Source organism: Carettochelys insculpta, chromosome 10 (assembly GCF_033958435.1).
Source record: "Carettochelys insculpta isolate YL-2023 chromosome 10, ASM3395843v1, whole genome shotgun sequence".
Lineage (NCBI taxonomy): Eukaryota > Metazoa > Chordata > Testudines > Carettochelyidae > Carettochelys > Carettochelys insculpta.
Window position 1 is genome coordinate 38,762,096 of NC_134146.1, and position 23,995 is coordinate 38,786,090.

A 23,995-nucleotide genomic window follows, 5' to 3' on the forward strand; every position below is an offset into this window, starting at 1 on the left:
ACAAGGATTTTCAATTTTCTTCAATCCAGTGCTTCGAGGAAGAAACTAGTCATCATCAGCTGGCATCAGGGAGCGACTTCCTCATGTCATATTGCTAAATTACATGCATTATGGGCCTTGCAGTGACATCAACAAACTCCCTCTCAGATTTCAGTGAGAACTGGATCAGGCCTGAATACATCTCTCTGTCCAGATTTCAGATTGAGATGTTCTTTTAAGGCTGTCTTAACAACAAGTTTAATAATTAAAAGACAAAAGAAGCTATTTACTAAAAACATTTTATATAAAACGCAGGTACAAAAATTACAATTTTTATAGAACAGTTAAGGTATTATTATAGCTGCAAATGCACAATAAATGCAAATAACTAGTTGCTACATTTATTGCTAAAAGTCAAGAGAGTAACGAGGCCGGGGGAACGAGATTATGACTCCACAAACAGAAATGGTAGATAAATTTGTCTTCAAATGAGTCCTTGTCAAATTTTGCTTGTCGGTTTTCCCCCGGGCTGTGTGTGTCTGGTTTACTGAGAAATGAAATATAGTTATTTAGTGTACTCCCTGTTGTGTTACATATATTCTCCCAGAATGGAGTCACATCAAGATGTGTTCCTATGGAGAGGAAAAAAGTTTGGACATGCCTGGGAGCACTTCCTAAATAAAATTGGGCACATTATTATATATGAAGTTGCAGAGACACAGTGATGTAAAACATCTGTGTGTAATAGATAGTAGTATCTGTCTTAAGTTACTGTCAGCTGTGAAACTGTGTATAACCCCTACGGCTTTTTCACAATCCTTTTTCACCTGTGTCTCTCTGAGATCTTTGTGTCACAGAGCCTTTTTCTTAAGTTATGGTTTCCACTTTTAAGCTACAACAAATACATCTGAAATTCTCTTGCTGCTCTGGATTTTTTTTAAGCATCCTAAATCACTGGACTTTTGTTTAAAATCCACTCTTTCATTTATTGTCGTACTTATGTTATTGAAGACTTCAATAATATGGGCTTGATCCAGTACAATCAATAGGACTACTCAGTTTGTAAAGTGAAGCACATATACAAAACTTTGATGGATCAGGGACAGAAATTAGATCTGGAAGGATCTATTTTATGCAGTCTTGTAGTGTTCCTGTGTGACATTCAAAACACTGTGTTACAGGAATCAAAAGTTAGAATTGTGAGGAAAATTTGGATAAAAATTCTCTGAAAATTACTTTTCAAAATTTATTAAGGTAAAAACTGAAATGTATCATGTGAAATTTAGTTTTGTGAAAAATAAACACATTATACCTATTTGGATTGGATCAGATTTGTCTTCCCTTTCATTGAATAGTATGTAAGGGGTACTTACTTGTTGAGGTTTTTCCACTGATCTGAATGGATATAGGGTCAAGCTCTTATGCCGCAAGCAATTCCACTGAAATCAATGGAACAACCTGCAAAGTAAAGGCTTTTAGAGTAGTTCTCTTGCAGGCTGTAGCTCTTAAAACTGGCAATCTTTGGTCTGGACTGGACCACAGATGCTTCTGGACCAGAGATCTTGGGAGGGCCAGCCAGGGGCAACAGCACCGTGCAGCACCAAGTAGCATGGATCCGGAGCTGAAGCCAGAGCCAGAACCCAGATGCAGCCCCATGGTGGCAGTGCAGGGTTGGGGCCAGAGGCAAAGCCCCACTGCAGCCCTGCGGGGACAAGAAAGGGGCAGGACTGGAGCTGGAACGTCATGGCACCAGCACAGGGTTGAGGCTGGAGCTGCAGTCCCACAGCAACAATGCACAGCTTGGGTTCAGAACTGTAGCCCTGCAGATTATGGGGCTGGGTCCAGAGTCCCTGGCAGCCCTACAGGAGCGTGAGGTTGGAGCCACAGCAGCTCCCCAGAGTGCAGGGTGAGGGCTTCTCTTGTTTGGGAACAGTCAGGTCTGGACCAGGGAGGTACAACATGTACATGATTGGGATCTAAGGTATTATGTAAATATAAGTAATGGTGGCAAACCCTAGCTAGCGAGACCTGAATTATCTACATCAGTGTAAATCAGCTGCAATTCAAAGTCAGTTGTGACCAGTATGAAACTGGTCTGAATTCACACTGTATTCAAAATCAGGCAGCCACCAAATAAACCTAAAATTAGCTGGGAAAAACATATAATATGTCTGAGACATGGCTGTACTGCAAATCAAGCATCTCCAGTAAACACTGGAGAAATTCACAGAATTGTTTACCATTGAAATTAATGTATTTTACTCTATGTACAGAGAGTGGAATGAGGGTTGTGAATATAAACCTGCATGTGCTGCTTTCTTCTAACTAACCAAAGCAAATTATTACAGTAAATTCTTTTCTTGTTGTCCATAGGTAAGGTAAATAGAATGACTGGTGTACCTTTTTTTCTGACTTACAAAGACAAGGCAAATAAGGCGACTGATGTAAATTCACTTCCTTTTGGCCATAAAGAGAGTGGTAGGGTTAGTGGCACGTGTTTTTCCACAGACAAGGTAAGTAAGGCTGTTTGCTGACTTTCATCACTTTATGACTTCTTAGACAAACTATATCAAAAAAAGAAGACCAAAACCTCTTCAGGCTTAATTGTATTGACTCTGACTTGCCTTTAACTCTCTGTTTCTTTCAGAAATACATGGTATTTCCATTGACTGTGGGCTAGGTCTGTAGCCGGTGTAAATTGGTGTAACTTCACTAAAGTCATTGTAGCTGTACTGCCTTATGCCTCCTGAAGATCTGGCTCTATTTCCTAATCTTGGCAAAACTTTCACTTTCGAAAAACAATCTTACAACTAACAAATATAACATTCAGTTTAGGTAGAAAAATAAATGTGTAATCCTCACACAGCCCTGCAAACAACACCACATTCTAATCAGTATTAACTAAAGTAAGCCTGGGCTGAAGCACCTGTATCTTCTCCAGGAATGAATATATTCTCCTTCAAATCTCATCCTTCAAGCTCATTATTCTGCATCACATCAGGTCCCCTGGCATCAAGCCCATGAACCTGAAAACACCATATCGTATCATACTTGATGTGAGACAAATAATGCAGTACTCAATGTGACATTAAAAAGAAAACACTTGGGTTCTGGGTCAAATACTCATTCTCAGTATAGCAAGAACATTCTGTAAGTGTGGTGAAATCTCTGCAGGACAATGATAATGAAGTTAGCAGATACAGGATTACCAAAATGTACTGGGAGCCCATTATGTTGACTTACTGATTTCAAGGGCTCTGCTGGGCCATTTCATGTTTCTGTCATCTACACAATATCCAAACTAAGGAAAATAATCTAATTCAGGTTGTGATCCCATACAGCACTTAAGCATATGTTTAACTTGAAACACGTGAGTTTCATGTTGATTTCAAATGGAGTAATTTATGTGAAAGTTAAGTATGTTACTACTGTAATGCTACTGTAGTTTAATCATTTGCATGCCTTTCATTTTAGTTTAGCAAACATTCAAACATTTGGCCTGATCCTGCAGACTTCTGCTCATGTGAAGATTACTCACAGGAGAAAGAGTTAGCAGGATAGGATCCAGTGTAGTTCATGATAAAATCCATTTTCCAACCTCAATCTAATCCTCCATCCAAGTGCATAGTCTCTCTCTAGTCCTGTGCAAATCCAACTTTCCTGTAGAGGGTCTGCCACAAATGAGGATTTGAGATGCTTTAGTCAAGTGATATGGGGAACCTTGGACTGTGCCTGCTTGCACTTGAGATGGTTGACATACTAAAATTAAGACAATGCCCAGTACCCTGGCATGTCTGGGGGTAGGCTGTGCTATTATACAAGGCACTATCATTGGCAGCAATGGCCACCTGGTGCTCTTCATTATGGCTTGTTCGAATAATTTCTCAGAGCAATCAACCCTTTCACAGGATGAACTGAGAGTGAGAATTCTTGCTTGATCACTACTGCTTTGAATTCATTGTATGGTCACAGTGCCTTCCTCCCTCCCTGCCACTCTGATTACAGAATTTACAAAATTATTCCTTTGGAGTCTGGTTTTATATTAATCATTCAGCTGATCAAAAAGGCTCCAAAAAAACTTGCTTCTTTGTCCATGTCAACCATGTCCTCATTACTGACAGAGACAAAAATCCTATCATCCCTTTTTAGCTGAAATACTCCACCTTGATATATGGAGTAAAGACCATATTCTGCCTTTTTCGACCAGCAGCTAGTTCTCGCGCTTTTCATGAGCAGAATAGGCTCTGGATAAGTTGTCAGTTTGTAAACATACTGGACCATTTGCTTAGGGTTTCTGACTTGTGCTAACAGATCCGATTCTGAATCCTCATTTTCAGGTTCACGGAATCGAAAGTAAGTTTGAGAGTAGATGTAATAAAACCCTGTTCTGGGTATGATTAACTCCCCATTTTTCAACTCCACATTATAGAGGAATGAATGATCTTTCCTTGAGGGTTCCCAGGTATGAATTTTCTGCCCAAAACCTCTTCTGGATGATGAATCTATGTGAGGGGGAAAAATAGAGAAGAAAATAGAGCTAAATCATGTTGCATGCAACAAAGTCTACTGTTTCTTAGCTGTTGAGACAGTTCTTCAAAAACTCTAAGAGCAAGGTGCCAGATCTTGCATCCATTGGCTTCAGATGGTGCAGGATGAGGCCAAAGCTCTCTAAGGGTATGTCTGCACAGCAGCCTTATTTTGAATAAGCTAATCAGGAATAGTTGATTTTGAAATAATACTGCTACACACAAAATGCATAAGCTACACACTCAGAGCTTGTGTGAATAGCTCAGTGGCTAAAGCACTGGCCCTCTAAACAAAGAGTTGTAAGCCCAATTTTGGGGGAGGCCTTTCAAAGGTCTGGGGCAGGTTAGACTAAATAAATAAATCTGTCATGGACAGTGATATGTCCTGCTGTGAGTGCAGGGGACTGGACCTGATGACCTCTCAAGGGCCCTTCCGGTTCTAAGATATATATAAGTCTTTCAATAAATCTGGCGTGAATCTCACGTCTCCTTTTTTAAAAAAAATTTGCTGATCACCATAGTTTTTAGGCCCTCAGGCTATGTCTACACTAGCCAAAAACTTCAAAATGGCCATGCAAATGGCCATTTTGAAGTTTACTAATGAAGCGCTGAAATATATATTCAGTACCTCATTAGCATGCAGGCAGCTGTGGCACTTTGAAATTGACGCAGCTCGCTGCCGCGTGGCTCGTCCAGACGGGGGTCCTTTTCGAAAGGACCCTGCCTACTTTGAAGTTCCTTATTCCTATGAGCAGATGGGAATAAGGGGACTTCGAAGTAGGCGGGGTCCTTTCGAAAAGGAGCCCTGTCTGGACAAGCCGCGCGGCTGCAAGCTGCGTCAATTTCGAAGTGCCATAGCTGTCCACATGCTAATAAGGCACTGAATATGTATTTCAGTGCTTCATTAGTAAACTTCGAAATGGCCATTTGCATGGCCATTTTGAAGTTTTTGGCTAGTGTAGACACGGCCTCACACACATTGCTCTTTCCAAAACGATACTGAAATGGGGACAGAGTTAGAAAGAAGGACTTTTCATTAAAAATTAAAAACAAACACTAAAGACAGTGAAGGAAGGTGAATTACAAGTTGAATGGGCTTGGCACTAGTACAGGAGTGAACTGAAGAGTTACTGTAACCAAAAATAGAAAAACTAAGGATTTCCTGTTATCCGGCCAAAACATTTTCATTTAGTCCGTGAGAAACAGAGAAATGTGCCTGTAATGATCAATGTGGTTTTATTCATTTCTGCAAAATCATAAAGACCACATATTCCAGTGATCTTCCCTATTTTTATTCATTTTCTTTCTTTATCAATATAGCAAAGTATCTTACTTGAGGCAGATAGAGAGCTCTTCTTATTCCTGCTTCCAGTTAAGTGAGCTGCTATTCTGTGTCCATGGTTCTGAGATCTCTGTTCTTCAGTTACTGGAAGAGTTAGAGAAGTTTCTGCTGCAAGAAAATAAGAAATAGACATTTATAATCTCAAATTAGAACTACAGAAAGAATAAAGGCATTATCACTTCCACTGAAACATAAGTGACTATCTAATTACTTAATCAACAGTATTCAAGAATTTGTTTGTTTAAATATTCTATTTGATGAAATCAATGAGAGATTGAAGTGTAGTTGTTGATTCAGTCAAAATTTCTCAGAATTGCTCTTTTTGAAATGCTTTCTTTAGCTTTCTGTATGTTTTCCTGGCCAAACACAGTTGCAAAACCCTAGCATCTACAAAATACCCTATACTAAAAAACCTTATCTGCTCATGGAAAGGGTAAATGTCTTTTAAGGCCAAATTTTGTGATCTTCACTCAAGAAAAATATTCTCTGACTTCTTGAACCAGAATGCTTCTTGTTAGTTCTCTTGCAGTGAAAGTCTCTGCATCACCTTAAGAAGAGAGCTGTGCCTAATCCTCAATTAATATAGCTGCACAGCAACTAAAATGAATTGTTCTCTGAAGCATGAAGAAGTTAAATGAATTGCAAAAAATCACAGAATTGGGGCCAGTAATAGAAGCCAGAAGATTTGCCTGAATCTTGATCTAGTGGCTTGACCACATTTTCTGACTGCTTAGTATGTCTCTTAAAAGAATACCAACTGAGTTACTTCTCTTCCATGCTTTGCTGAAGAAGGACTGTACAACCAAATAAGAAATTAGGTGCTATTCTCTACAAACTGGAAATATGTATGAAAGCACTGCACATCTGCTATCATAACAGCTTCTTTTCTATGTGCTAAATAAATAAATGTTCTATTAAAAATACCTTTCACTGCAGAAGAAATGTTTTCCTCATAGTTTCTTGATATCATCTGCAAATACACATAAAAAAAACTGTTTTCTTTCTGAGAAATCAGTAGAGCAGTAACAAAGGTGCAAGAAAGACAACTGTTCAACAGACTCTTTATATGCCACATCACTGAACAAAAAATTTTTACTTGGAAATGAAAGTGGACATCAAAAAGCAACGATCATTAATTTCTCACAAAAAACCTTTTTACAGTAATTTTAAATATCTAGGGCTGGATTGCAAAAGAGCTCACTCAACTGGGTACTGAAATTCTTTGGAAAATCTGGCCCCTCTGAGTAGGTCCTCTAGTAAAGGAAATATACAGTTGATGGCATCAGAGTCTGTTTGCAATTACTCTAGTGCAGATCTGAAGTAATTTGATTGTGGAGTAATTCACAGGAGTTACTTCAGATTAACCCTAGTACAATGGAGGAGATTGAGACCCAGGGGTTTTCACAAGAAGTTCACTGGAGTTCATGGTAAAACTTACATATAAAATCTCATACTCTGTTTTCAGGCAAACTCTCACAAAACTTACATTCCATAGAATTGAACAAAGATTCATGTGGAAAGTTTTCATGCATGAATTTCCTGGCATTCTTGGGTTTAAATGAGATCCCACCTTATTGTCACATAATTTTGATATTAGTTCTTCAAGCAAAAATACTCTTGTCACTTGAAGCCATTAATATATCTCCTCTGTAACAAATGGTTTCTGTCTCATGAGACGGGTATTTTGAATACAATGAAATAGCAATACACTTCCCATTAAGTCATGATGGCTCATGTATAGATGGATGACAAAAGCATTGTCACCTCCATGGAAATGTAAGAGACTGTATTCAAGGATACAATGATTACAGAATGTGATGGCTCTGGGACACCTTAATCTGCACTTCACTGGTTCAACAAACTTCCTTTCAGTACCATTCATATGTACATTGCTTCTCTAAGATACATTCTAAAACCTAAGTGTTTTTCAGTGTCAGAAGTTGTGGTGCAGACAGTACAGACAAGATGAAGGGCCTTTTACAACTATGATGTCCAACTGTAGAACTGCCCTGGTGAAGAAAACTGTTTCTGAATTTTCCCTTTGTAGAAACTTACTAAATTAATACAGTGATCCAAATTCTGCCCTCAGGTATACCAGTGTAAATTTGGAGTAACACCATGGAATTCATCTTAGGTCAATATAGACCTCTAGTGCAACATTCTATAATTAAGTCACTCTGAATTTAGTAGATCAGTTTTCCCTCACCCTTCTTTACAGGTTGGCAACCCCTTTTTCAATGTGAAACTTACATTTGTGATAAAGTGAGAACAAAAGATGTATTAATAATAAGCTTGTATTACTTATTAGTGTGGGTGTGTATTTTAAAATGTTGATAAAAATACTGGACCTTGACCAGTCAAGGTTTGTCGTGAATGGGGGAAGTGAGAGGTCCAGTTTAGATTGTAATAAAATTGTTAGTGCTTCATGATATACATGTTCTTTGTTCAAGCATGAGGCAGGTGGTGAGGGGTGGTTTTTCTTCAAGATGGGGGTGGGGAATCTTTTTGGGTTGGGGGCCACTGAAGCAAAAAGAACAAAAAAACAAAGCAAAAAATAAACAACCAACCCCCCCCAAACCCCTCTCTGATGTGTTCTTTGACTGAAAAACAAAAAAAAACAAAAAAAAAGAGACACACTTCATTCCCCTCACACACCAGACCTCAGAGCCTAGGGAGCCAGGGCTAGAACACTTCGTGGCCATGTGTGGGGTGGGGTTCAGAGTGAGAGGGGGATTCCAGAAAGTGGGTTTGGGGTGTGAGGTCTGGACAGGAGGGAGGGTGCAAGAGCAGGCTGTGAATTGAAGGGGCTGGGCAGGAGGGGGTGCAGGAGTAGTCCAGGGATGGGCAATCTTGGGAGAAGTGGGGTGCAGGAGTATACTGGTGATCCGGATGGGAGTGAGGTGCATGAGGAGGTTTCAGATAGAGGGTCTGAGCAGTTAAGGGTTGGGGGTCTGAATGGGAGGTGTGTATGGGTGGGCTGGAGCTGTTGGGTCGGGGGTGTGTGGACTGGATCTGTGAGTCTGAAAGTGAGGGATCAGGATGAGAGTAAGGGGTCTGGGAGGGTGGGGGTAGAGAGCCTGGGTGGGAGGCTGCAGGAGGGTGTCTGGGTGGAAGGGGGCGAAGGAGGCTTATCTGTACAGAACCCCTCATGGGGTTCTATGACCCTTCTTCCCCTTCCTCCTGCTCACAGGCATGGCCCTTCGTGATTCTGGCCAGTCAGAGTGGTGGAATAAAGCCTCCAGGCAGTGCTGCTGCTTTCCTCCCCTTTCCTCAGTTGGGGGAATAGCAGCGAGTGCCCCCCACCCATCAGAGCCCTTGCATTGAATCCAGCTTGTCCACAAGGCTTGGGGGACCCCCCGGCACCCTGCCGTGGGCCAGGTGCTGGGAAGGGGAGCCCCAAGCCTCACAGTCCAGATCTCGTCTGTTGGCTTTCCCTCCTGCTGTAAGATAACAGGGACTGCAGGAAAGATTTTGATCTCATACTGGTTAAATTTCCTGTGACCTGAGTGGAATCACTCCTGATTTACTAGTGTGAATGAAAGGACAATCGGGCCCTGCATCTTCACACTCTGTCACAAATGAGGAGGAGGACAGACAGAGGTTCTCCATAGCGGGCACGCCAGACAAACAACAGTGGATGAAGCATTCTTTGGGCAAAATTGGTAATAGTTGGTCACCTATATTTTTTGTCTCCTGAATACAGTGAAACTTTCGTACTGAAATGACAATTTCTGTTCTCAGAAGAACTTTACTGCAAGCAGAATTCTTCTGTATCTGGAAATGTGATTTGATCATTACAAAGGAAGGAATCAATGTGGGATTTGCATTTTATTTTACCAGTTGGTGCTTAACTGTCTAAAGCAAACTGGCAAATCAAGCTCCACTATTTAATCTGTGACAATTCCAAAATACCTTTTTAATTAACTTCCCTAGTTGCCATTTCACATGCCAGCAGGGGTCACTTTCTCTTTCTTCATTTTCATTTAGATCCACATTGGTCATGAAAGTTCCCAGATCTTCCCCAGTGAGACAAGCAATGCCACTCCTGGAATAGGTGTCCTGGAGCTGTGGTAGAAATCAATATGCTAGTTAATCCACTTAACATGTAATATGTTCTATTTCTAAAGCTCCTATGTTTAAGAAAACCCTCTCCGTCTAACACCAATATGCTACAGCAAGTGAAGATTTTATAAAGGAGAGTTAATCCTGACTTCACATATTTATTTAGTTACAGTCAGGTACCTGATAAAAATGTAAGTGTATTCTTATCGATCTGTATAGTCATAAACTGGATTCCAGCACTCAGCTGAATGGCTACAGCTACACTAGAAGCATCTGTTGATGGACATTTTTGTTAGAAGAGATTATTCCGAAAAAACGTCTGTCAACAAGAGTGCAGCCATATACTAAAGCAGATTGAAAGAGCAATCCGCTCTGTCATCAGAGCTGCTGGACGGCTCAGCTGCTCTCTTGACAACACAGCCAACCCAAAGCACAGCAGACCGGTCTGCCCAGTGTCCTGGAAGACCCCGTGTGTCAACAGAAGGCCCCACAGGGCATCCACACAGCATTTTTTTGTCTGCAGAATCTGTGGCCAAAGGCGCTCTTCCTCATCTGGGAGTAGCAGAAAGTTGTTGGTGGAAATGCTGAGTTTTGTTGATAGACTGTTGACAAAATGCATTTTGTGTGCTGAGGTGTGGCAAGTTGTCAACAAAACTCCAGTTTTGTCAAAAAAATTCGCTAGTGTAGCCATAGCCAATAAGTTTATGCACCTGCAACATTTGTCACTAATGCTGGAAAGTATTTTATCAGCTCTAGCCTCCAATGCAGTTAGAGTTAAGTTCCCTTACACATGGGATTCTCCTATACTGAGGCCTGAAAATATCCTGTGCATCAGCCACTAACTCACTCCCCATGTCTGCATTTCAGGCAAATTCCATTCCAGATTCAAACCTTGCAGCTTGGAGTACTTTCTGTAATGGAAGGGGACCAGAAGGCCACATTCAAACCCCCTCCCCATGAATTCTGAAGAAGCTGACATCCAGATCTCATTTCATGTCCCAGTCTTGTGACTTGGGGGTCCATCTCCATATCCTCAAGAAAATTCCTTCTTCTGATGCATAAAAAGAGAAAGTGATACCAGGGCCCCACTGAATTGGTGGCAAAAATCACATGGTCTTCACTAGGGTTGTTTAAAATAGTAAACAATAGTGTGAACAATAATGCCCTGCCCTGAGCTCTACTGCAGCTGTGGGGGATATAATCCATTACCAAAACTCAAGCTGCCCCTTACTGTAAGAACAGGTAACCTAAGCAACCTAGACTAGAGTAAACCCTTGATTCCACTGAGTTCAACAATTCATCATTGTCCACTCAAAACTTGCATGGCAGTAAAATTTTTAATAAACAGTGAAAAGCAAAGACACTAGTGAACATGCAAAGCATTCAGACTGGCTTCTTGACGATTATAGTGTAAAATCAACCATTCCCATATTAAACGATTTTGGGTTTGTTAAGCTGCTGCCTCTGGAAGACAATTTACTTAACATGTCACAGTTTCAAGTATCCTTCAAACCTGGAATATTCAGCATCAGAGCACAGTGACTGTTCTCCATCCCTCCTCCCCACCATTTCCCTCCTTTCCTGGCTGTTTGAAAACAAAGGAGGTGGCAAGCTACAGATTTCCTGCTTTAGCAGGATAGAGAGAATTAACCTATCTGACACTGCAAATATTATCTCACTTAACCTCAAGCCCCTACCTGACCTTCGTGCAGCAGCATCTGCTCATCATTCCCTTACATTTAAAAACACTACTGTATTCTGTCGTTATTGATGCAAAATGCTGTGACTGAGAGGAATATCCCTTTAGGCTGCTGCATCATTACTGCAGAGGAGTGTAATATTTGTAATATAAGACTTTTTCCTTCATTTAAATTGATGGACATTAGACATGTGATACGAGCATCTTCCTACAAGTGGAACTGCAGTCATGCTAGAGGACTGTTTTCTTTAAACCAATATAGTTAGTTAAATTGGTACCAAAGCTGGATGTAGACCAGCCCAGACCACTCTCCTACCCAGATCTAAGGATAAGGAAAGAAGAGGGAACTTCAAGACTTTGCTCTTCAATCTGGAACCAATACAACACTGCCATTTCTGCTTTTTGCTTAATTGGTCACATACCAAGGTAACTTTACAGCACTACTGCTACAACATCTTGACCCTGCAGAGTTTAATGCACTCAGCAAGCACAAGTGTAGCAGGGAAGTATTATTTCCATTTTAGAGCTTAGGGAAGCTGAAGCAGGAGTGTTATGAGACTTAATCAAATGATATTTGTACAGTACTTTAAGATCCATGGAGAGAAGGTGCCACAGAAATGTTAAATGGAGTATTATTAAATATATTCTAGGAGCAATAGCTGGATTATGTTTTTAACGCAAAGTAATTCTTGTTTTCTTCATTGTCCCATATTCTGGATGTGTAATTAACTACGGTGCAGCCTGGGTCTGAGTCACTTTTTCAGAACTGCCCTGCACTCCCTTGCCCTCCCCCTCCAAACAAACTCAGCTGTCCAAAAGGCTTTATCCAACTTATGAAAAACAGATGGTTATATTGAAGTAATCAGATGACTATGGATGTAGGTTGAGAAGAACACCTCCCATTAAATAGTTTTTAAAATTTGTACTGACAGCTGAATGGATCTTTGACACATGGCCAGTGATGTTTATTTGACAGAAATCTTGAGATACAGAACTATGAAACAGGAAAAAAAGAGGGGCCTGTCTCAGTGATAACTTTCATTAACCATAACCCATATGTACCAATTAAGATGACAAACTGTATTTACAGTCCTAATTTAGAAACACACTCTATCTGTGTGTAGGAGAACATAGAGCACACATAGAATACAGCCACCATATAATGTTATTTGCAAATATCTAGACTATTTTCAGCCCAAAAAATTCTCTTCAGAATGATTAGAGTTAGATTTAACACAACAAAAAGGTGAATTATTCTCCGCAGTAAGTCCAACAGGTTTTAGAACGTGGTTTATTGGGGCCAGTAGGGCACCTTTTCAGAAGTTCAAGATACACATTTGGAAGAAAAACAAGCAGGAGCAAGCGCTCTGGTTACTACTTGCTCATATGTAAAAGTTTGATAACAAAAGAACTTTGCACCAGGTACATGAGAGTTGGAATAACTTTGTGTACACCACTTTCTCATTGCCACTACAGTGTAACCTCTTTTCATAAGAAAATGTGATGTTTCTGTAGATCCCTAACTCACGAAATATGAAGTTATCAGTGCAACTAACTCGGCAGATAGGTCCCCAGCACTTAGGCAGTTTGATATTGATTGCAGAGTGGTGCAAATAATTTAGTAATAATTTCACAAACCATTTGATACAGCCATCTAAAAAACAATCTGAACTTAGAGTACTACTAAATTTTGCAGGTGGTAAATTCAAAGGTTGCAATAATATTAAGTACCTTGGAACACGAGGATCTCAAAACCCCTCAGAAATGATTTACCTAGGGTGCTCTTTGCATCCAGCCACCCCTGCAGCTAAGGGAAACAACGCAAATGGCCCCCACTCTACAGTAGAGAAGCGGGGAAGGAAACGTTGATGGACACACGAAGCCATTATCCCAACAAAACTGCCATGGAGCCATGAATGTCCACATAGAACCATGCTGTTGAAGTGCTTAGTGAAAGTCAATCAGCCAGAAATTGCATGGAACGCTTATATACTTCAGAAAAGAAACAAACGTCTGAGCTGATGCTACCCAAGATAGGAACCTTCGGTGCCGCTAATGTAAGTCGTTATCCACTAACCAGACATTCCCCTACTCACTGCGGGGGTGTGGCGGGGGCCAGTGATCAGCTTGCGGGCTGCTTGAAATTCTATCAAGATTAGTCATTGTCTGAAAACAAAGTAGTGTGGCTGGGAACTTTTTAAAGGTATTTTGACCTTGGATTTTTCTAAATCCATTATTTGCCAGTTGCTTGTGACTCTCGGGGGGAGAAATCTGTCCTGAGCCCTGAGGGCATTCCTGACGCTCCAGCAGTGCTGACAAGTCACACCTTGGAGGGAGGAAAGAGCAATCAATAAAAAAGCACTCCTCTGTTTCTGGGGGAAAAGCAGAAGTATAAGGTGAGTTTTAAAAAGTCCTCTTCCCTCGACCTTCGTATTCTGCATACAAAGCAAACAACCCCAGCCAAGCAGCAAATCAAGCCCAACCTCACCCAGCTCTTTGTCTTGCAATGAAAGCGAAAGTCCTGCTTGCCTCGGGCTTTCCTGCTAAAATAAAACAGCTAGAACCCACTCCTGCTTCCTGAAAAGTGGGAGGTTTTACCACTCTCGTGAGTGGGAAGAGGGTCCCTCGTGCATGAATCTAGACAACCTTCCTTTTAGCAGGACAGGGCGAACACAATGCATTCTTTTTTCTTCAACAGATTTGCAAGGAGAGCGAGAGAGAGAGTGAGGCACTGCATGGAGGCTGGCCAAATCCGCCTGCAGACTGAGCAGTGCTGGAGCCGAGCACCGAGAGCGCCACAATGGTACTTACCTGTTTCAGCTCATTAGTGAAGTAAAGGAAAGTCACAGCCACGCAAATGGATTGCAGCAGCACAGCGAAGATCAGCACAAGCCCACAGGTCTGGCCAGTGCTGGGGCCAGCCGTAGGTAGCATCATGCTTGCTGTGCAGCTGCACACAAAGACTGGGCGAGCGAGTGAGGTAAGGGAGACTGTTATTGTTTGCTCTGTTGAAGGTGGAGCTCTTCCTGGTTGAGCAGAGCTACAGACTCTCTCTCCTCCAACCCTAGAGGATTTCCCGGCTGGCTGATCTCCAGGAAATGGTGAGGGGACGAGGCACATCAACAATCCTACAGCAACAGTCGGCACATAGAAAACACAGCCACAAAAATCCCGTTTTCGTGTTTGCAATACCAGGATGTCCTTGAGATCTGCCTTTTTTTCCCCTGCATCGGCAGTGCTGCTGAAAAATAGATGGGGAGGCTCATTTAAATGCTTTTCACCTACATAACTTTTGAATAGCTCCCTCTTTTAGCAACCCTTTCCTTGTTCCTTGTAAAACTGTAGCCTTTGGCATGGGGGGAGAGGATGTCTTCTCTTCCCCTCCAACTTTCCTGTTTAAACTCTCAAAATTGTCTTTTCCACTCTGACTTTGTTCACATTAGCAAGTTGTACCTGTATAGTTAAAGCAGTACAGTGCCCATTAGTGTGGATGCAGTTACTCTGCTAGAAAGAACTACTCTGTTGGGAATGCATCTTTGCAGCAGTATAGCTGCATCCACGCTAGATACTTGAGCATTATATGGGTAAAAAAATCACATCCTTAGCCAACGGAGTATAAAAACTGTAGGCCAGGCCACAAATGTCCTGACTAGCTTTGCGGAGATATTGCTCTGATGGTCAGACAGTACCAGTCCTAATGCTCTGACAATCAGACAGTAGCAGTATGAACCTATTGACAGTGCAGATGCATGTTGGTTGTAATCCACAGCAAGAGCTGAATTCACTTTATGTTGACATTTCAGGACTAGCTTAGGGCAGAGTCTGCCCTGTCAGACAGGGACAACCTTGTATTTGTCCAGCGCAGGAGAGCCCTAAAATAGATCCTTGGGCACCACCTTTTCCTCCTAATTGGTGGAGCCAGTGAAGCTGTAACAGAGAAATTTCAGTATTGGGGTTGATCAAAACAGCTCCTAGTCAATAGGTGACTGGAAGCAAAAAAAGCCAAGTGCTAAATGCTGCCATATCCAGATTTCTATTTTGTCCCTGCTCACTTGGGAACTCACATCCCATTTCTGGAAAAAAACTCCCTGCCCAAAGTTTACTCTCCCAATAGAGTGGAATCAAAAGTGAAAGTAGAATAGATTTCACAGAAAATTATAAGGTGCTCCAGGATAGGGATTCATTCTTCATCTTGCCTTGTAGGACCGTTTCTCGCCTCCCAGCAGATTTCCCCCAAATCTGCAAAGTTAATGGGATTAATGATGTGAATAGAGCTACTCGCACATGTGTCTGTTAGAACCAAACCAAAAAAAGCGGCCCTGTAACACCTTACAGAGTAACAATGTTATTTATTAAGTCATGAGCTTTCATGGGACAGGCCCACTTCTTCAGATCTGGAGAATAACTGATAACAGAGAAAAAATCTGATAGAAAAAAACCCCCTGATGAATCAGCAGGATGGGAGGAAGGAGACTGGTAGTGGGGGGAACAGAAAAAAAACCTTTGCAAAGTGTCTCTAAGTTAAGTGGGATGTCTGCCACTACTGCGAATAGCCAAGTGGGAAAATTATCCGTGTAATGCATAAGATAGTTGAAATCTTTGGGTCCACAGTAATAAGTATTAAACTTGAAACTTGTTGCATATAGGGGCTGTCTGCATTGATTCTGTTCCTCAGTGACAAGAGATGTCCTGTTTTCTGTATTGACATCCCAGTAGGGAATATGTCTGGGGCAAAGGAACCAGCTGTTCTGGAGAAGGAAAAAGCATTGTGCTGTGTTGTCATTCTCTAGCATTCTACGGAGAACAGCATCCAAATGGTGCCCCCAGGTCTTTGAGCACAAGTGGAATAAATCATCTCCATCAAGCCTTGTCTATACAGGGTAAGAATATAGCAGAAGGCAAGACATTAATGTGCACAAGTTAAAACGAATTAAGCTTACCAATGCTTTAAATGGATCTAATCGTGGCTTTAATGCTTGTGGGAAGTGAATCAGTAGCATGTGCGCATGCACACACACACACGCACACGCACACGCACACGCACACGCACACAAAACACAGCCATTGCTACTCCCCACATGAAAATGCTTTCCTCCATGACCATCTTTCTGCCCTCCCTGAACCTTCTGGAGTCTTGTGCTCAGGTAGCTACAACTGTGGTTTGGACCAGGTTTTCTATGGTCAATGCTGGGTGCTGTTGAAGGCTATTTGCATGTACCCTTCCTATCTTTGTGTATTTGCCCAGTGACGCATCCCAACTAAGTGTCTATTTAGCGTTTAATGTAGACTGTAATCAGTGGCACAGATTCATGCTTCACAGAGTTCACTCTTCACTGTTTTTAACCATTTTGCAACTCTGTTGGGATTATTCCTGATTTACTCTAGTGCAAGGGAGATCAAAACTGAGCTCTGCTTGCATATAAAATGCCCTGCTCACCTGTATATAAATAATAATGGTTTAGCCATCTGTCTGCTTCAGTGTAGGATGGATGATTCAATCCTTTCAGGCTCAGAAGGCTTTATTTTAAATGCCCCAGGATAGGATTTGATGAAGAGGGCATAGAGATTTTACAAAGCCGCCTTCTCCTATCGCCCTACCCTAACTTCTACCTCATGTACTTCTGAGGTTTAACGAACTATATAATCCTTTTCAATTTTGAACAATGTCATTTTAATGCTTTGCCATATGTTATTTCAAGTATATCTAAGCTTCTTTTTATCATATACCTTTGCTATGCAGTACCTATCATCTTGAAATGTTATTACTGTAGGGGTGCGTCTACAATAGCTGGCTATTTCGAAGTAGCTGGCACAACGTTGAAATAGCATGCGTTGTATCTACACACGCTGTGCACCATTTCAATGTTGAAATCGACGTTAGGCAGCAAGATGTTGAAATCGCTATTCCTATCTGGAGATGGAAATAGCGCCCTACTTTGACGTTCAACGTTGAAGCAGGGCGTGTGTAGACGATCCACATCCCACTACATCGAAACAGCAGGGTCCTCCATGGTGGCCATCAGCTAAGGGTTGAGAGATGCTCTGTCCAGCCCCTGCAGGGCTCTATGGTTGCTGCGTGCAGCAGCTCTTAGCCCAGGGCTTCTGGCTGATGCAGCTAGGGGTCCATACTTTGTGCACAGGGTCTGCAATGGGTTGTTGGCTCTGTGGACCTCATGCTGTGCAGGCCGAGTGTGTCTGCGAGGGGCCCTTTAAGGGAGTGGCTTGCTCTTGCCCCAGAAGGGCTAGTCCAGCCTGTGACCCCGTCCGCAGGCTTTGCTGGCCGCTTGTTTCAATGGAGAGCACTTGTGTGTGTGGACGCTCTGCATTTCCTTCCGGGGTGGCTCCTTTTGACATCCCCTGTCACTACTTCAATGTTGAATGTTGATGGCACCAGTCCCGGAGGACATGTAGACGGTACGTGTTGAAGTAGCCTATTTCGATGTTCTTACTTCGAAATAGGCTACTTTGATGTAGTGTGCTAGTGTAGATGTAGCCTAGTTGTATACAGCTGTTGCTTAATGCACACTGGAAGTAAACTCTTGGATGGAATATGGTAGCTGTTTAATAGCCCAGAGTAACACTACTGAATACTTTAGAAAACCAAGTAAAAGCCAATGGTATAGCCGTTCAGACTACAGAGGAATTTATGTAGGTACTCATCTTCAATGGTCATTTCCTCATAGGGATTTTCCCCGAGTACTGCAACTAACATTCACCATATGTGTCAGATATTATCAGATCTTTAATAACTATAAAAAGTTGAGACTTTCATTCTGTGATTCATTGCATTTACCACCAGAAGTATAACCCACTGGATCATTACTCCAGCACCGGTTTTAAATGGAAGTTGATACATGAAAACTGTTTGCATTACCCCAGGTTTTCCTTTGAGGTATAATAAAATTGTGTTCAGATGCAGCACCTGGCTTTTGGTATCAGATAATGTGAATGTTCCTTTGAAAGTCACACATCAAGCCAATTGCTTTTTTCACTTTGGTAGGTTGTGGTAACTAGACATGCTCTGGCAAAACAGGCAGATTCTCCTGAATGAGTCAAGGCCAATCAGGTTCCTTGGGTGAGTCTTGGCAACAAAGTTTCTGTAATGTTTTTTTGCTTACACTCTTAATTGTCTAGTCATTTCCCGTTCCATGGGAAATTCCAACATATCCAAATGTCCTTTCCTCACAAATTTCAACAAAAAATTGGAACTTTCAAAAGTCTCAAATCAAGAAATTTTTCAAAAATCAGAAATATCAGAATGACCTCCTCAAAGTATTGTTTTGATAGCTTCAAAACATCTAATTTTTACTATTGTATTACCTTGTATTACTCAATAATAAGGACTAAATGAAATGCTTTGACCTTATCAAAATGGAACTTTTCATTTCTTGACAAAATCAAATGATACCTAGAAACATTTCAATTTAATTAAATAGTTAATATTTCAGATGAAAAAGTATCCTGTCAGAAAATTTTAAGCCAGCTTTATCAATTTTCGCTAATAATCAACTTAGTGAGCAGAAATCCTTGAACAAGTAAACAAGGGTGCAACTATATAGGCACCCTAATGCAAAGTTCTCATTCAATATGATCAAAGTCCTGGTCCTGTTCAAGTCAATTGGAATTTTGCCATTGATGTCAATAGGACCAGAATATCACCCTTTGTATTTAGTTCTTACTCAGATAAAAACTTCTGTTCAGATGAGAACTTCAGAATGTAGCCCACTGTCAATAGAAATCCCCATCCTCTTTGGGTGTAATTGTGTTGCTCAGGGCTGTGAAACACGTTGCAGCCTAAATGTCATGGATATGTCAACCTAATCCCCCAGTGCAGACAAAGATAGGTCAACCTAGCTGCCATTTCTTGGAAAAGTGGATGAATTACATCAACAGAAAAGCCTCTTCTGTTTATATAGAAGGTGTGGACCATAATGATGCCACCTTAGTCCCCATGGGGGCTGACTTTATGGGTGCTCTTAGGGCCAGGCTAGAGCATCCATAGGAAAAAAATAGTGGGTGCATAGCAGGGATGTAAAATCCTGTTTAACTAGTTAACTGGCTAAATGTTAGGTTTAACTGGTTAACCAATTAAATGGGCAGAGGTGTTGAGCACCCCCAGTCTTCAAGGAACCAAGCCCCTGTGATAGCAAAATGCCCTCTCTTAAGCCTTGTGTCCAAGATTTGTCTGGGTGCAGCGAGCAGGACTGAAAAGCCTTTTAAATGGGGCAAACTTTCTGATTCCCATGAGTAAGAACCACTTGGCAAACAGATTTATGGCTTGACTTCAGAGCAGTAGCAATATAGATGTTTGAGAGTGTCCACAGCCCAAACAATGTAGTGAGGTTAATCTAATTTTTAAGTGTGGGCCAGGCCTCAGGCTTCCTACTAGGATTGCTCATACTGAAGCTGACCATTGATCTGTTAAATCTAGTGGGTGACTATCATTGCATCTGTTCAGGTGAAAGCATGCACTTAAGGCAGTTGTGAATCTTAGCTTTAATAAATCTGTGGGAAGTGGGAGGGAACTGTACAACTCAGGTGGCTGACTTTGTAGCATTTTAGAGAGAGGACAAATCTTTCCTGACATACAGCTCTGAAGCATGACATGTTATTACTCTTATCTTCAAAGAGAGACTTTGCCCTTGGCTAAAATGGAACCAGATAAATATTGCTCCTTAAGGTGTCAAATATGCAAGCAGAGAAAATTAAGTTCCTTTCAGTACTGATACTTTAGGATGGTAAATTGTCTAGGAGAGCTAGCCCTGTTAGTCTGTAGCTTCACAAATAACAAGCAGTCCTGTAGCACTTTAAAAACTAGCAGAGTTATTAGGTTATGAGCTTTAATGGGTAAGAAGCACTTCTTCAGATTATCTAATAAATTTGTTATTCTTTAAGGTGCTACAGGGCTGTTTGTTGTTTGTGATACTTAAGGAGTGATTTAAGTAAGCTTTCTCCTTTCTTGCTGAGGGAAACTGCCATTTACTTACTGATGCCCTGATAATAGTGTGGCATGGCACACTCACAAAATGCCCTCTTAGGTTGTGTCAAGCCTTGTGTCCAAGATTTGTGTGGGTGCAGGGAGCAACACTGAAGTGCCCTCTTAAATGGGGCAAACTTTCTCATTCCTGTGAGTAAGAAGGGAAGCACAACCACTTGGCAAACAGATTTATGGCTTGACTTCACAGCAATGGTTAGGCCCGGCAGAGGCAACCAGTGCACAGATTCCAGGGGTAGCACGGCTTGTACCACTCTCAGGCTGCTCCACTCCAAGAGAGTGGGGGACTGGACCCCACTCCCAGGAGTTACACAGGGTGTTTTGATTTGCAGTGAACAGTAATTGGATTAGTTACTAGTGAGTTGTAACTTAAATTGTTGCAACCCCACGGCGTTACTACTTTGAGCAGCAGCATCACTGTCTGGAGCTCTAGACATCTCCCACCCCAAAACACCAAGAGGTGGGATTCACAAAGGTAATTAAAGTTAGGTTCCTAATCTTTGTGAATACCACACAGAGTCTTGTATGCTATTGTTCACTCACTGGTGACTCCGAGACAATCCTGAGAGAGAGATCTGAACTTCTGTTCAGCTCATTTGCATTAGCTGAGTGGCACCAAGAGGGTCAAATTTGAACAGAAAACACTGAAAGCTATACAGTGGGGTGGCCCAGAGGTATTCTCCTCCAGGAAATGTTAATTTAAATACCCACCACTTGTTGCAATCAAGTTAACTCCAAATACAAATTTCTCTTCAGAAGCACTGTGTTGATTTCAGAGAATGGAGGCTAGTTACAGCCAGGAATTATGTGGGTTAGTCAATGCTAAGGAAGAGTTTTAGAGAGAACTTTAGAAAGTTCGGTGAATAGGCACCATAATGGTAGATTAATTGTTAACAAATGCAAGATAAAGCAAATTAGAAAGAATTTTTTGAATGATTCATACACATCACTGAGTTTGAAATTGACAACAACTACTTGAGAGAAAGAGAACCTGGGCCTCATAGGACAATTGCAGCAGGGGTTCAAAACAAGGTTCAGATGCATAATAGATAGGGTAGATAATAGTTTATTAGAAATATTATAAGGTCATTGCAAAAATGGTTGGTCTGTGCATCTGGAGTTTCTATGGAAAGTTTTGTTTTTAACAATTTTGAAAATGAAAGGCTGTCACCTCCCGACTCCAACAATTATAGAGATTATAGTATAATGGGGAGTACAACTTCCTCTTGGACAACAACAAACTGGGAGTTTGAAAAGTGTTTTCTGGCCTCATCATCAAAGGGAGTGAAGCCAAAGGGGGCTGGGCTCGTCATGGCATTGCTAAGAACTGCAGTACAGTATCTGGCCAATAAAGTTTGCAAGTTTCAGGATATTTTTCCATTTCCTGAACAATCCTTAACCCTGCTGCAGTACAATTCAGTTAACAACATAGGTAGGAGATGGAAATGAAAACAATCTCTCTGGCTGATGTACTTCCAACGTACATCATGCCCACTCCAAACACTTTTTTTAAATATTTAACTAAAGATTGGAATGAAAACATTTTGTTTAAAAAGTAGCCAGTTAATCTATAACTAGGCAATATTTGAGTAAAGTCCACAGGACTGACTTGATATGGAGTTGCTGCATTTTTTTAATTAAAGCCATAATGTATTTACTGTAGTGGTTTAGCATTTTCTGTTTTCCTGTATCTAGATTTTAAAAATAAATTCAAGTTAATATGTCTTTATCTTGCAAAACAAGATAGGATTTCTATGCCTGGGAAAAAGGAATAAAGCCAACACTCCCCAGTATTTTTCCACGCAGGATTTCCTTATTTTACAAGTTGCACTTGGGAAGGAAGTTGGACATTAAATCATTGCAGGACAATCAGTATCTAGTGCAAAACATCAAGCATAAAACAAAAGTGCAAAGTACTTCTTAAAAATCAGTATTTCAGTGTTTCCAAATCTCAAAATGATTCTTGAGGCTGTGTAAGTCCCAGGATAAGAGACAAGATGGGTGAGGTAATTAGAAAAAAACTTTTATCTGAAAAAATTTGCTTACTATACGAATAGCAGGACAATAGAATAAGCTGTCTAGGGAAGTTGTAGAAGCTCTTTCACAAAGGTTTTTCAAAAAGATGCCAGGTAGTCATCAACAAACCCTGTGTCTTAGCAGAAGGGTAGACTGTATGACCCTCGTGATTCCTTCTAGCCCTATGATTCTATAATATCTTTCAGAAGAAAGACAGGGTAGGTAAGATAGTAACTTTTGTTGGACCAACTGCTGTCCTGCTGTTGGTGGAAGATAGAAGATTTTCAAATACACGGAGTTCTTCACAATTGAGGAAAAGAATGGATGGTGTTGGAAGTAAATACAACTTCGCACAGATTTTCCAGGCCTGAAAAACTCCGTATTTTTGAAAGCTTGTACTTTGACTAACAGCAGTTAGTCCAATAAAAGTTACTATCTTACCTACCCTGTCTCTTGCCTATCCTGAGGCCAGCATGCCTACAACAACTCTGCAATAATAAAAGGATTAGCACTTCAAGGCAAGGGGCAAACAATGATTTATGTTGGTCTTGTTATGGCTTAAGTCAGGTTTTATTACTACCATTTTTAGATAAGGAAATTGAGACACCAGGAGCTTGAGATTTGCGTTAAGGCTGCATGGCAAAACATAGGGAAAGATTTGCAGTGAGTGGGGTTTTCAGACATATTAACTACCTGTGTTGCTGCCCAAGTGTTGTCTAGTGTTGACAGACAAAGCTACTGTCTGCACCAATGTGAGTCAATCAGGATAAGTAGTGGAGGTGCAGATAATGATGTGGTGCTTTTGCCAGTCTACAGCAGGAGTTTGCATTGGCACAGCTATGGAGACATCTGACCACCACCTCCTGTTGGGATTATGACAGATCTCCTGTGCAAACATTATAGGGTTACCATGCAACAAAGAAGACACCTCTGGAGAGGGAGTGCATCTGTAACACTATGTACCAAGTCACATTGTATTAATGAATAATAATATATCTAGCACATTAATACAATGTGAGTTGGTAGATACTGATACAGATACATTTCCTTTTAGGGGTGTCCCCTTTGTTGAAAGGTCAAATATGATAACCCTCGTGAACAAGGCCTATCAATATGGAATCATATAACGCTACCTGTGAATATTTCTGGCAGAACTGGTCTTGCTCTTTTGCTTTGTAAAGTCACATTATTTTATCCTTTCCTCTTGGTTTGTAGGTTTATACTTGATCATTTGGTTAAGAAACTTTAGTTGTGGGAATTGCAAAGTTGAAAACATTGCAGTTTAATCTTGATGAGGGAAATTCAAGATAAAAATTCCTTCAGAATACCTGAAAATGGTTACTTCAAAAAGATAACTAATAGCTGCAGGCAGCAAT

The 23,995-nt window shown here is 41.1% G+C and overlaps 1 protein-coding gene across 1 annotated transcript; it reads right to left on the bottom strand.

The window, feature by feature from the left end:
• Positions 1 to 274: 274 nt before the first annotated feature.
• Positions 275 to 14,550, bottom strand: TNFSF10 (TNF superfamily member 10). Its single transcript, XM_075003940.1, has 5 exons — positions 14,420 to 14,550; positions 9,760 to 9,912; positions 6,772 to 6,817; positions 5,839 to 5,955; positions 275 to 4,481 (listed from the first exon to the last, which is right to left on the bottom strand). The coding sequence occupies exons 1-5, from the start codon at positions 14,543 to 14,545 to the stop codon at positions 4,030 to 4,032; spliced, it is 894 nt and encodes a 297-aa protein (XP_074860041.1). The 5' UTR covers positions 14,546 to 14,550; the 3' UTR covers positions 275 to 4,029.
• Between the last annotated feature and the right edge of the window lie 9,445 nt (positions 14,551 to 23,995).

What these genes read in the sequence shown, in the direction of transcription:
- TNFSF10 (XM_075003940.1), bottom strand. Translation starts at nt 14,545, where the DNA reads ATGATGCTACCTACGGCTGGCCCCAGCACTGGCCAGACCTGTGGGCTT. An exon ending in TAGGGAAGTTAATTAAAAAG is followed by an intron (nt 6,818 to 9,759) that starts GTATTTTGGAAT and finishes GTGTATTTGCAG; the next exon opens with ATGATATCAAGAAACTATGA. An exon ending in CATTTCTTCTGCAGTGAAAG is followed by an intron (nt 5,956 to 6,771) that starts GTATTTTTAATA and finishes ATTTTCTTGCAG; the next exon opens with CAGAAACTTCTCTAACTCTT.